The 13,613-nt window shown below is 42.7% G+C and overlaps 2 protein-coding genes across 2 annotated transcripts; both read right to left on the bottom strand.

Moving 5' to 3' along the window:
- Positions 1 to 3,226: 3,226 nt before the first annotated feature.
- On the bottom strand, positions 3,227 to 4,780 carry LOC311120515 (uncharacterized protein; the record flags this gene model as incomplete). Its single annotated transcript, XM_084195100.1, has 1 exon — positions 3,227 to 4,780. Exon 1 carries the CDS (start codon positions 4,769 to 4,771, stop codon positions 3,227 to 3,229), a length of 1,545 nt encoding a protein of 514 aa, XP_084051226.1. The 5' UTR covers positions 4,772 to 4,780.
- A 4,809-nt stretch (positions 4,781 to 9,589) lies between these two features.
- On the bottom strand, positions 9,590 to 13,036 carry LOC311120568 (vascular cell adhesion protein 1-like). Its single transcript, XM_084195158.1, has 5 exons — positions 12,833 to 13,036; positions 11,486 to 11,746; positions 11,026 to 11,370; positions 10,572 to 10,811; positions 9,590 to 10,437 (listed from the first exon to the last, which is right to left on the bottom strand). The coding sequence occupies exons 1-5, from the start codon at positions 12,885 to 12,887 to the stop codon at positions 10,364 to 10,366; spliced, it is 975 nt and encodes a 324-aa protein (XP_084051284.1). The 5' UTR covers positions 12,888 to 13,036; the 3' UTR covers positions 9,590 to 10,363.
- Positions 13,037 to 13,613: the final 577 nt, after the last annotated feature.

Raw genomic sequence — 13,613 nt, 5'->3', positions numbered from 1 at the left:
TAAGTTTTACTATTGCTATTAGCAGTTTTAATTAGCTGCTGTAGGCTAATTAGTAATTGTAGAACAACTTTTTTTGCTGTTCATGTAAGTTGTTGTTATTATTATTTGATTGTTATTATTATTAGACAGTAGTTGCCATATTACTCTAGTATTGTTTATCTAATTTTTTCATTTGGACACAATCGCATTTGAAGAGATTTAATCTTGCAAAATGTCAAATAAACAATATACCTGGTGCATAAAAGCCAACTCACTGACCTAAAACAGCATTAGCCTGTTACCTTTTTTTTTATGAACATCTCTACCAAGAGAACTTAACAAGAACTGTGTTATTAGCATAAGTCATGAACACGTAGAAATGGCATGGGCATTAATAATAACAATAACTAAAGGGGGGGGGGGGGGGGGTTGGGGGGTGGAAGAGCCATATATTGTATTATTGAGTTGGTCCAACGCAGTTCTGTCTGATCGTACCGTGAGCACCACCTTCTCCTCCATAGCCGAATAAACGCACTAACATGGTAGCTGTTCTAAAGCCGAACTCTCTATATGGCTCTGGGTGGTGGTAGTTGATGATGCAATCTCGAACAGGTATCTAGTCCTCTGTAGCTCAGCTGGTAGAGCACGGCGCTTGTAACGCCAAGGTAGTGGGTTCGATCCCCGGGACCACCCATACACAAAAAAAAAAATATGCACGCATGACTGTAAGTCGCTTTGGATAAAAGCGTCTGCTAAATGGCATATTATATTATATTATAGTCTTCACATAGAATGATGTGGTTCTTTACAACAACGGTGTGATTCACACAGGAAATGTACAAGTATAAAATGCTTCAATAATATTAGGTGTGGTAACAAGATTTTATGTGACTGAACTGAGGATGCAAAACAATAAAGGTCACACACACTCCATGTAACTCAATGATTTAATGAACCAATGTTTCGGCACAGTGTCTTAAGTAATCTTAAAGCAGATAAAAGTACATGAGGCTATTCTATTACATTTCTGATCACACCTCAATTTAAAAAGCCATTTTCTATGGAAAACAAAAAAAAAAAGGTTAGTATTTAATCTATCAAAACTGAATTCAGAATCTGTAGAACTGGACTCAGGCACAGATGCGGTGAAGAGTTCAATAGAACACAGGACGCTGTGACTGCGTCATTGGCGCACATTCAACAATTATGATCTAACAAAGTGGATAGTCGTCAAATCCGTCATATGATTTACGTATCGTAACAGGCCCACAAGGTGGTTACTAAAGTCCGATTTGGATATATTTGGCTGTTTCCGCTGCATAACATTTAGAAGCTGTCCCGTTTCCTGTTTAGAAGAAGTGACTGCTAAACGCTACCTCCGGTTCTTAGGCGCTTGTAGCTAGAGTACAGAAAATCGGTGGTGGTAATCAAAATAATTTTTTAAACTGTAATGAAGTTGATTGGTGACGATGACATGAACATATATATTGGGGTTGACATCCACACAAGCATTATACTCTGATTTTTACCTCAACATATTGTGGGGGGGCCAATGAGGAGATTGGGGATCTTTCCCCCCCACAACATCTTTCTCCCACTTGTCCATGGCGTTTCTATTGTTTTTGGTCGAGTTCCATTGACCTCTTTACCCATATACACTACCAGTCAAAAGTTTGGGCACACCTACTCATTCAAGGGTTTTTCTTTAATTTTACTATTTTCTACATTGTAGAATAATAGTGAAGACATCAAAACTATAAAATAACCACATATGGAATCATGTAGTAACCAGTGAGACGCACAGCAAGCGGTACCGGAGCGCCAAGTCTAGGTCCAAAAGACTTCTCAACAGCTTCTACCCACAAGCCATAAGACTCCTGAACAGCTAATCATGGCTACCCAGACTTTTTGCACTGCCCCCCCCCCCCCTCTTTTACGCTGCTGCTACTCTGTTTATTATTTATGCATAGTCACTTTAACTCTACCCACATGTACATATTACCTCGACCAGCCGGTGCCCCCGCACATTGACTCTGTACCGGTACCCCCCTGTACATAGCCTCCCTACTGTTATTTTATTTTACTGCTGCTCTTTAGTAATTTGCTTTTATTTTTTTACTTAACACTTTTAATTGTAATTTTACTTTTTCTTTTAAAAAAACGGCATTGTTGTTTAAGGGCTTGTAAGTAAGCATTTCACTGTCTACACCTGTTGTGTTCGGCGCATGTGGCAAATACAATTAGATAGGTATAAAACAAATCAAAATATATTTTATATTTGAGATTCTTCAAAGTAGCCACCCTTTGCCTTGATGACAGCTTTGCACACTCTTGGTATTCTCTCAACCAGCTTCATGAGGTAGTCACCTGGAATGCATTTCAATTAACATGTGTACCATGTTCAAAGTTAATTTGTGGAATTTCTTTCCTTCTTAATGCATTTGAGCCAATCAGTTGTGTTGTGACAAGGTAGGGGTGGTATACAGAAGATAGCCCTATTTGGTAAAAGACCAAGTCCATATTATGGCAAGAACAGCTCAAATACGCAAAGAGAAACGACAGTCCATCATTACTTTCAGACACGAAGGTCAGTCAATCTGGAAAATTTCAAGAACTTTGAAAGTTTCTTCAAGTGCAGTCGCAAAAACCATCAAGCGCTATGATGAAACTGGCTCTCATGAGGACCGCCACAGGAATGGAAGACCCAGAGTTACCTCTGCTGCAGAGGATACGTTCATTAGAGTTAACTGCACCTCAGATTGCAGCCCAAATAAATGCTTCACATAGTTGCTGCAAAGAAACCACTACTAAAAGGACACCAATAAGAAGAGACTTGCTTGGGCCAAGAAACACGAGCAATGGACATTAGACCGGTGGAAATCTGTCTTTTGGTCTGATGAGTCCAAATTTGAGATTTTTGGTTCCAACCGCAGTGTCTTCGTGAGACGCAGAGGCGGTGAACGGATGACTTTGAAGAATCTCAAATATAACATTTTGATTTGTTTAACACTTTTTTTGGTTACTACATGATTCCATATGTGTTGCTGTCTTCACTATTATTCTACAATGTAGAAAATAGTAAAAAAAATAAAGAAAAACCCTTGAATGAGTAGGTGTGTCCAAACTTTTGACTGGTACTGTATAACAGATAGGTGTCATTATTGCCTAGTGTTATATGAGTTTATAGAGGGTTCTGGAACTGATACCAGGGAGGGAGATGAATCTAGAACTTTGGGCTGTTCAGAGTTTATCGAGGGTTCTGTAACTCTGGGCACCGGCTATTCAGATTTAATTGAGAGTTCTGGAACTGCTGCTTGGGAGGCGGATCTGGACACACTTCACCTGCTGTGTGTGATTTCTGGTGCACTTTCAATGTTCCTGATCTAGCAAAGCTCTTCCCACACTCACCACAGATGTATGGCTTCTCTCCTGTGTGTGTTCGCATGTGATCTTTCAGGTGTTGTGAATGAGAAAATTTCTTCCCACACTGATCACAGCCATAAGGTTTCTCTCCAGTGTGCATTCGCAGGTGTGCTTTGAGTTGTTGTGAATGAGCAAATCGCTTCTCACACTGATCACAGACAAATGGCTTCTCTCCAGTGTGTGTTCTCATGTGAGATTTCAGGTGTTGTGGTTGATTGAATTTCCTGTCACACTCATCACAGCTAAATGGCTTCTCTCCTGTGTGCGTTCGCAGGTGGTCTTTCAGGTGTTGCGAATGACCAAATTTCTTCCCACACTGATCACAGCCATAAGGTTTCTCTCCAGTGTGCATCCTCTGGTGAACTTTCAACCTTCCTGATTCACGGAAGCTCTTCCCACACTGGTCACAACAGTACGGTTTCTCTCCTGTATGAGTCAGCTTGTGTTTAATCAGGGTTCCTGACAGAGCGAAACTTTTCCCACATAGATCACAGCTATAAGGCTTCTCTCCTGTGTGTGTCCTCCGATGGTTAGCCAGGGTATGTGATTCAAAGAAACTCTTCCCACAATCCGCACAGCTGTAAGGCTTCTCTCCTGCATGTTGTTTTCGCTTGTGCTTTGCCAGGGATCCCGGATTGACAAAGCTCTGCAAACACTGATCACAGACGTAGGGTTTCTCTCCTGTGTGCGAACGACGGTGGCTGACCAGTAGACCTGACTGAGCAAAGCTCTTCCCACACTCCTCACAGCTGTAGGGTTTCTCTCCAGTGTGTGTTCGCCGGTGTCGGATCAGATTGAAGGCTACGTTAAAAGCCCTCCCACATACATCACAGCTATGAGGCCTCTCTCCAGTGTGTGTTCTCAGATGAGTTGCCAGGCTTCCTGACTGAGTGAATGTCTTCCCACACCGACTACAGCTGTAAGGCTTCTCTCCAGTGTGTGTTCGCCGAGTCCCTTCCAACTGTGGAGGCTTACAGGCTTCATGGCAGGCTGCAGCGTCCTCGTCGCCGTCAGACTGGCTGGGACTCGAGGCCACGCTGCTTGATGCGCTGGAGCTCATGGCTACACCCCTAGCATCCTCCTGTATCCCTCGGATGTCCTCTTTCAGTTGGAGTAACCAAGACTTGGAATCCTCATTTACCCAGATTTCCTCCATGATTTGACGCCGCAGCGTGCGTTCACTGTTTCCTTTCCCTTTGAAACCATCCCTGGCGCCTATTCCACAACGAACACACAGGTAACATAAGTTATCCTTGGTTAGAGTGTATAAGCTCTGTTCCAGTCCGTCCAACAGCTTGTCCCTCTTTCGACTCATGTCGTCCTGCTCACGTGGAAACAACGGCAATGCAGTCAATGGCAGGAAGTCCATACACTTTAGATGACCTGTAATAAAAATAAAGTATAGTTTCAAAATATGTACATCCAATACCTTTGTTGATGCTTGCTGATCACACGTTACAGATGTAATATTTCCATGTCATTTCAACTTTTTTATGTGAAACCAACATGCTGTTGTAATATCAATGAATGCTTAGCATGTACAGTGCCTTCGGAAAGTATTCAGACCCCTTTACTTTTTCCACATTGTTACATCACAGCCTTATTCTAAAATTGAATAAATTGAGATTTTTTTGCCTCAATCTACACACAATACCACATAATGACAAAGCAAAGTGGCTGTACAGTAACATTATATACATGATGTCAGAGCTCAGTGGCTGTACAGTAACATTCTATACATGATGTCAGAGCTCAGTGGCTGTACAGTAACATTCTATACATGATGTCAGAGGTCAGTGGCTGTACAGTAACACTCTATACATGATGTCAGAGCTCAGTGGCTGTACAGTAACATTCTATACATGATGTCAGAGATCAGTGGCTGTACAGTAACATTCTATACATGATGTCAGAGCTCAGTGGCTGTACAGTAACATTCTATACATGATGTCAGAGATCAGTGGCTGTACAGTAACACTATACATGATGTCAGAGCTCAGTGGCTGTACAGTAACATTCTATACATGATGTCAGAGCTCAGTGGCTGTACAGTAACATTCTATACATGATGTCAGAGCTCAGTGGCTGTACATTAACATTCTATACATGATGTCATTCATACAAGCAAACCACACACCTGTGTTTTCAAATGTCCACTTCACATTTCTATATATAAAACTCATGTCATTTACAGTATCAATGTTTATGAAGGATATGTTTGATGTACAGTTACAAGGATGATATGGCGTCATACCCTGGGTTGTTCTGAACAGAATGAGCCTGTTTGTCGCACCAAAATTGCCATCTGTTTCTCTGAAGTGAGTGGTGAAAGCTTAACACGGTATGGTCGTATTTCATAACTTAGCTAGTCATGTTGGCCATAAAATAGGCTTTCAAATGATGCCCACCTGACCCAGATTGCGATTTAAAATGGGTCGTTTTTGGATTGAGTAAACAACAGTAATTGTGGGATGGTGAAGATGCATGGCTGCGTTCCAAACAGAAAACTACAAGCACTTGCTTCAGTTCCTCAACAGCAAAGCTAGGAGAGCTCAGAAAAGCACATTAAAAAGTTGAAGGCTCTTTCCTTGAGTCAAAGTGCAATGAGATTACTTTCACTGTGCACACATTGAAGAGGTGTGTGGCCACTTGGAGACACCAGTTAGTCCTCTCACTCAAACCCTTGTATTTTGTTTTTGTCTTAGTTGCACCTACCCTGGCCCTCGATCACGACTCTCAGTTCCATTACACATAAGAGTCATTGGAAGAAGGCAGTTTTGTTAATAGCGCCGATGCTTGGTCTGAACATTAACACCCATCGCTTGGGGTAAGGGTTTTGGAAGCATAAGGACCTTATCTTTCATATGAGCAAGAAATAATAACAATAATAATATATATTTTTCTTTTTAAAGGTTAAATTGATGCACACCTTTATAGGGTTAGTGTTCCCACACGGCCATATCTCCACGTTACAGCAGGTAACCCGAAAACAGACGGAAGACAGCGTGGACTACATGCACTAATTAGTTATCTGCATCTCCGAACACCCGTGTGTGTCAACGGAAGACGGACGCCACAAACGTAACCGGTTAAAACAGTGTACAGTAAGTGTGTATTTTGCATTTGTGAAATTATTGTGACGTGATATGAAAGTCGAGAGACATGTGTTTCTAGAACCGTGCAGCAATTGAGAATCGATTCACATTTATAAAGGAGTATTTGGCAGTTTTGGCTTCCAGAGCCAATTCACCCTTTAAAAACAGAACATGTAAGGTCCTTGGACTACTGAGTAACATTAGACTCCTTTAGTCCAATATTGGGCTACACCTACCCCAAATTGACCATGAATATTCTAGATATGTTACTGAATGTATCCAGAGTATTTTTGGGTGTTAAAGAGAGGCCCATATATATATATATTTATATAAATAACATATAGATTTACATAAATAACATCTCCTTTATTCTGTGTAGCTACGTTCTAATCATAGATTATAATATCTAAAAGGTTATGTGTCTGGAGGGAACCATTATAGGGGAATGCATCTCGTGACGTAATTTCATAATAAAATCGTCTCCAGAACATTACTGTATCATAAATGTGTATAAAAAACGTTGAGAAGCTTTGCTTTAATAAGACACAAATAAACCTTCCACTATTCTATACAGACGCGTCCAGCAGTCACATGAGTTTGCCGCACCTATTCATTGAGTTGGTGCTGCCTAATGAATTTACAGCTAGCTAACGATAGCATGCTAACTCACCAGAGGTAGAACGCCAGGTCCAACGTTTCCACGGGATGACAGTTACTTTCGTTGACGTTCAGATTGAAATTTTAGTTGCTCTTAGGTCAGTTTGTCGATGTACTTTGTAGATCGAGAGTATAAAGTACGCCCAGCACAGAATGTTTGGTGAAGAATCGCTGGAGTATGCCGGAAGCGAGGTGACTTCCTCTTTCCCATGGCCGCTTCTTCTTCTGTGGATTTTAAATGGCGGTAGGCAGCCAACTTTAAGGTGCATTACCGCCACCAACTGGACTGGAGTGTGGACCAGAGACAGTGAAGGTCTAAATCCTACCCAATAATCTCGTCTCCCTAAGGAAACGAAATACATAATTAAATACTACATCCCCTTAAGATTTCCCCATCAGTTCACTTAATCCTGGCTCTTCAACCCCATTACTCCTCAGATCTAAAAACAATCGCTCCCTTTCCCTCACATATTTCTGGCACTGAAATAGAACATGTTCCACCATCTCCATCTCCTCCTGACAATGACAATGATCACACCTCCCAGTCAGATGTTTCCCCACCACTTTCAATGTACTATTTAGCCTTGTGTGTCCCAGTCAATGGCCACTTCTTCTAGGTTTCCACTAGTTAACAAAGTCAAAATTAGCTATATCTAAAACAATTCATGAAAACAAACATTTGCTTTTTGGTATTAATTTAGGGTTAGGCATAACGTTAGCAGTATGGTTAAGGTGAAGGTTAGAGTTAGGTTTAAAATCAGATTTTAAGAAGAGAATTGTAGAAATAGGCGGGGTTTATGATTTTAAGGCTGTGGTAACGGTCCATGCTATCTGGGATCATTGGGACGTCCCTATCACACTACCACATTGAAGTAGAAATTTTAAATGGTAGTGGTTTAGGGTCGGGACATTCCAAGGATCCCAGATAGCACTAACCCTGTGGTAACTAGTGACAACCTTTCTCCTGCGGATCTAGTTGAAAATGCATAACAATACATCCGCCACGCCGATCCTCAACACGGGGGCCCCTCAGGGGTGCATGCTCAGTCCCCTCCTGTACTCCCTGTTCACTCATGACTGCATGGCCAGGCACGACTCCAACACCATCATTAAGTTTGCCGATGACACAACAGTGGTAGGCCTGATCACCGACAATGACGAGACAGTCTATAGGGAGGAGGTCAGAGACCTGGCCGTGTGGTGCCAGGATAACAACCTCTCCCTCAACGTGATCAAGACAAAATAGATGATTGTGGACTACAGGAAAAAAAAGAGGACTGAGCACGCCCCCATTCTTATCGACGGGGCTGTTGTGGAACAGGTTGAGAGCTTCAAGTTCCTTGGTGTCCACATCACCAACTAACTATCATGGTTCAAACACACCAAGACAGTCGTGAAGAGGGCACGACAAAGCCTATTCCCCCTCAGGAGACTGAAAATATTTGGCATGGGTCCTCAGAAAGTTCTACAGCTGCACCATCGAGAGCATCCTGACTGGTTGCATCACTGCCTGGTATGGCAACTGCTCAGCCTCCGACCGCAAGGCACTACAGAGGGTAGTGCGTACGGCCCAGTACATCACTGGGGCCAAGCTTCCTGCCATCCAGGACCTCTATACCAGGTGGTGTCAGAGGAAGGCCCTAAAAATGGTCAAAGACTCCAGCCACCCTAGTCATAGACTGTTCTCTCTGCTACCACACGGCAAGTGATACCGGAGCGCCAAGTCTAGGTCCAAGAGGCTTCTAAACAGCTTCTACCCCCAAGCCATAAGACTCTTGAACATCTAATCAAATGGCTACCTAGACTATTTGCATTGCCCCCCCCTTTACGCTGCTGCTACTCTCTGTTTATTATCTATGCATAGTCACTTTAATAACTCTACCTACATGTACATATTACCTCAATTACCTCGACTAACCGGTGCCCCCGCACATTGACTCTGTACCGGTACCCCCTGTATATAGCCTCACTACTGTTATTTCACATTGACTCGGTACCGGTACCCCCTGTATATAGCCTCGCTACTGTTATTTCACATTGACTCGGTACCGGTACCCCCTGTATATAGCCTCACTACTGTTATTTCACATTGACTCGGTACCGGTACCCCCTGTATATAGCCTCGTTACTGTTATTTTTACTGCTGCTCTTTAATTATTTGTTACTTTTATTTTGTATTATTTTATATTGTATTTTTTTGTGTGATTTTTTTTGTGTATTCTTTCTGAAAACTGTATTGTTGGTTAAGGGCTTGTAAGTAAGCAATACACTGTAAGGTCTACACCGGTTGTTATTCGGCACATGTGACAAATACAATTTGATTTGATTTGACTATGTCATCTACCGTGGGTGCCCCACAAACACATCTACACACACACTCATCATCATCATCATCATCATCATTCAACCTGATAACAAATGTTATTTTCAACAAATGACCGTTTGTGGATCAACTTTTATGAGTCACGAAAGAAATTGACAACACATTGCAATGAGGAGAATGGCAGTTCTGTTGCTAGAGAGGGTTAGGATTAGGACTAAACATTTATACAGTTTATACGTAATAAACATTTAGGGTTAGGTTTTGTAATAAACATTTCTATACACTACCGGTCAAAAGTTTGACAGTGTGCAAAGCTGTCATCAATGCAAAGGGTGGCTATTTGAAGAATCTCAAATATAAAATATATTTTGATTTGTTCAACACTTTTTTGGTTACTACATGATTCAATGTGTTATTTCATCGTTTTGATGTCTTCACTATTATTCTACAATGTAGAAAATAGTAAAAAATAAAGAATAACCCTTGAATGAATAGGTGTTCTAAATCTTTTGACCGGTAGTGTAGTTTGTGAGTTTAATAAACTAATCAAATGTATTAGTAAAAAAAAGACATTGAATACACTGTGCAATGAGGATAATGGCGTATCTGTAGCTGGACACTGAAGAGGGCGTCTCCCTCTGTGTACCAACACTCTGATTATACACATGTTCAATAGCACTACTTCAAAACAACACATTTCAACAGCTCATTTCACGTTTAGGCAAAAAGGGTTTTCTACTAACTCAGATCTGATTCTAGATCTATTGAAGACTGCCTTCACAGATCACTGTCAAATCACAAAAGCTCCAGCACAGAGATCGGTGTCCTGATTGGTCAATTAGTAACTCAACCGTTCCATCAATCAATAAATCAATAAAATAATCAATCAATATAGCCAACGAATGAGCTGGTGGAGCAGCACAGCCACCGTGGCACTCCCAGCAGCCTGACAGGAAGCTCCTGCGGAGGGAAACAGACATTGAACAACACCTTAAAAAGCAGTTTCTTTCTCTCTCTGTTTCTCTCTCTCTCACACACACACACACACACACACACACACACACACACACACACACACACACACACACACCTACCTCTAGCAGCAGGGCCAGGTAGGACCTCCACCTCCACTGTGTGATTGGCTTTTCCGATACGGTTCAAAGCAATGAGGGTGTAATTCCCAGCATCCTCTCTTCTCAGGTGTGTGGGTGGGGTCAGCACCTGTCCGTCTCTCAGCCATGTGACCGATGGGAGGGGATTGCCTCTTACATCACAAGTTATCCCCTCCCCCTCTCCCACCTGCAGCTTGGCAGAACAGGAGAACTCAGGAGCGACTGGGGGGGGGGGGGGGGGGGGGGGGGGGGGGGGGGGGGGGGGGGGGGGGGGGGAGAAAGGATACAAAATCTCAGTGAAACAACCATCATATAATCATCATCATCATGACCTCATAATTACATCCCCATCTTTATAAAACCATCATAACCACAATACTGATCTGTACAGATAGACATGACCAATCAAGTCACAAAAATCACCAGATGGACTCACAGTGCACAGTGGTGTTGAGGCATTCTGATTCCATTACAGGAGGAGGTTGGGGTCCCTCTGGACCCAGATCCAACATGGCTGAACAACACAACTGGGCCCCATCATCAACGCTAGTGGGGGAGAACTGCAGGGAAAAGCTCTCATTCACTGGTTCCCTAATGTCATTGTTTAGTTGTTGTGTGTATAACACCGTCTGTTCGCCACTGGTAGAGACTTTGTAGAAGGTCACAGTGAGGTGCTTAATAGGAGCGATGTTCTGGACAACACAATGCAGAGAGTAGTGATGCCCCTCAACCATCGGATCAGAGTGGCTTAAATATCTGATGTATACTCTATCTGGAAGCTCTGTGGAGGAATGGAAACACACACCATTGAAATGAACAGAGTGTGTCTGCACAGACTAAAGATACTGGGAGACACGAGAGAGTCAGAGAGCAAACGTAAGAGGGAAGTTACTCACTGTACACAGTAACGTCCAGCGCTCTGGCACACTGGCCTCCCACCTCAGAGATCTCATAGCATTGAGGCTTTATTTTCCAGTCAGTCAGGCTGTCTACTCGCCAAGTCCGCTCTTTCACCCCCATGCTGAAGCCTTTTCCCTGGCTCGCCTCCCAGCCCATAGAGGTGACCGTATCTGAGGTGCAGTTGGCCGAAGCAGGGGCTCCATACTTCACCACCAACCCAGCAGGACTGACCACCAGGGAACAGGACTCACACACTCCTGGAGAGAGAGACGGACGGGGGGGAGGAGAAAGATATATGTATGTGAGGGGAGAGCCTGGAAGTGTCAGGAAATAAATGTCTTAACAATTAGGCCAATAGGAAACTCTGTCTTGGTCCGAGGGTGACACTGATTTTGAAGTCAGGGCTGCCTCATCAAAACAGCATAAGTCTGACTCACCTCCGGTACAGAAGCACAACTACACACTTTTAGAGAGAGAGCGAGAGAGAGGGAGAAGGTGGAGAGGTGGGGAGGAGGGTGCTGGTGAGACAGGAGGAAATGGAAGTGACCTCATCTTTGTCATTGACAGAGAATGTTGACGACGCCAACATCCAAACACAGCAACAGCGCACGTACACACACACACACACACACACACACACACACACTTACTTTTCAAAAATAAGGAGAGGAAAGGAGTTCCCGACAGGAAGGAAGGAGTCCCTGACCTAGCCAATCACCTCTCTGTGACCGTTTTTCAGCCAATCACCTCCCTCCTCTCTATGAACATTGTTCAGTGGAACTAGGTGGTCCTCCTGGATATTATGATCTCATTTACCTTCACTGACATAGACGATACATGTACAGTCATGATAGTGCTGTGTGTGTGTATGTGTGTGTGTGTGTGTGTGTGTTTGTTCAACCGCCCGTCTCTATGGCTCTATCTCTATCTGTCTCAACCTCAATCTTAGTGTAATCTAATCCTAACATACGTGACATTAGAAATCTGAAATCAAGTTTCAAAGTTTATTTGCCACGTGCAAAGGATACAACAGCTGTAAAACAGTACAGTGAAAGTCTTACCTTGAGAGCTCCTTCCCATCAATGCAGTGATAATAATACTAATAATATAGCTAATAATATAAAATATAAATAAAAAAAATACAAGAGGTACAATATACGTTATTTTTTAAAACAATTGTTTCCTGGTGATCTAATTGTCACCGTTCTAAATACTAAATCTATTTTATGATCTACCTCTGTATCACACCTCTCTCCCTCGCACTCATTTTCTCTCTCTCTCTCTCTCACACACACACACACACACACACACACAAACACACACACACACACACACACACTCACCTGGCTTCAGAAGGGGGAGGAGGAGGAGGAGGAGAAGAAGAGTGTGTGTGTACATGCTGCGTCTGTCACTTCACTGAGAGATCAGTAGCTGCACATGCTCTCCTCAGAGTTCTCTTAGTAACTGAGACGGAGATCACCTCCGCTGTGTGTGTGTGTGTGCGTGTTCAGCTCATTGTCCCTTTTCTTTAGTCTTTGGGTTTGTCCTCTGACCACCCTGGGTGTTCCTACTGTTCTGACTACGTGTACGTTCCAAACGGCACCCTATTCCCTAAAAAGTGCACTACTTAGGGAGTAGGGAGCCATTTAGGATGCAGCCTGTGAGAGGAAGGAAGGGAGGAGAGAGTGCTAGTCTTTAGGGCTAGTCTCTCTAAACACAATGTGGAGTATGTGAGCAGTACACACACCATTCACAGTACACACACACACACACACTAAAGTAACAGATACTATGTCTGCTAATGAGTTGAATAGTAGGCGATTCCAAAATAATAGGAGAAGGCGACACACATAAAACACATTGCTGATCAGAAATGCAGAAATACATGTTTGATAACCAGTATACGATACCATTTCCAATCGTTTATTTCGCTTTCCTAATCCATTTACAAGGTTTAAAGGACAGGACTCTTATTTTGAAGGATTTCCCCCAAATTACGTGACCCGGAAGTTATTGCTAGCTGGCGTCAAATAGTTCTCCATCGATATTCTCATCCAAACAAACAATTGAATAACAATTATTTCAGGTAGCTAGGAAGTTCTTTTAAATGTTTTTACATTTTTA

Source organism: Coregonus lavaretus (genome assembly GCF_964263955.1).
Source record: "Coregonus lavaretus genome assembly, contig: HAP1_SCAFFOLD_47, whole genome shotgun sequence".
NCBI lineage: Eukaryota > Metazoa > Chordata > Actinopteri > Salmoniformes > Salmonidae > Coregonus > Coregonus lavaretus.
The sequence above is the reverse complement of the archived record's forward strand: the minus strand, read 5'-3'. Positions and strand labels throughout refer to the sequence as shown.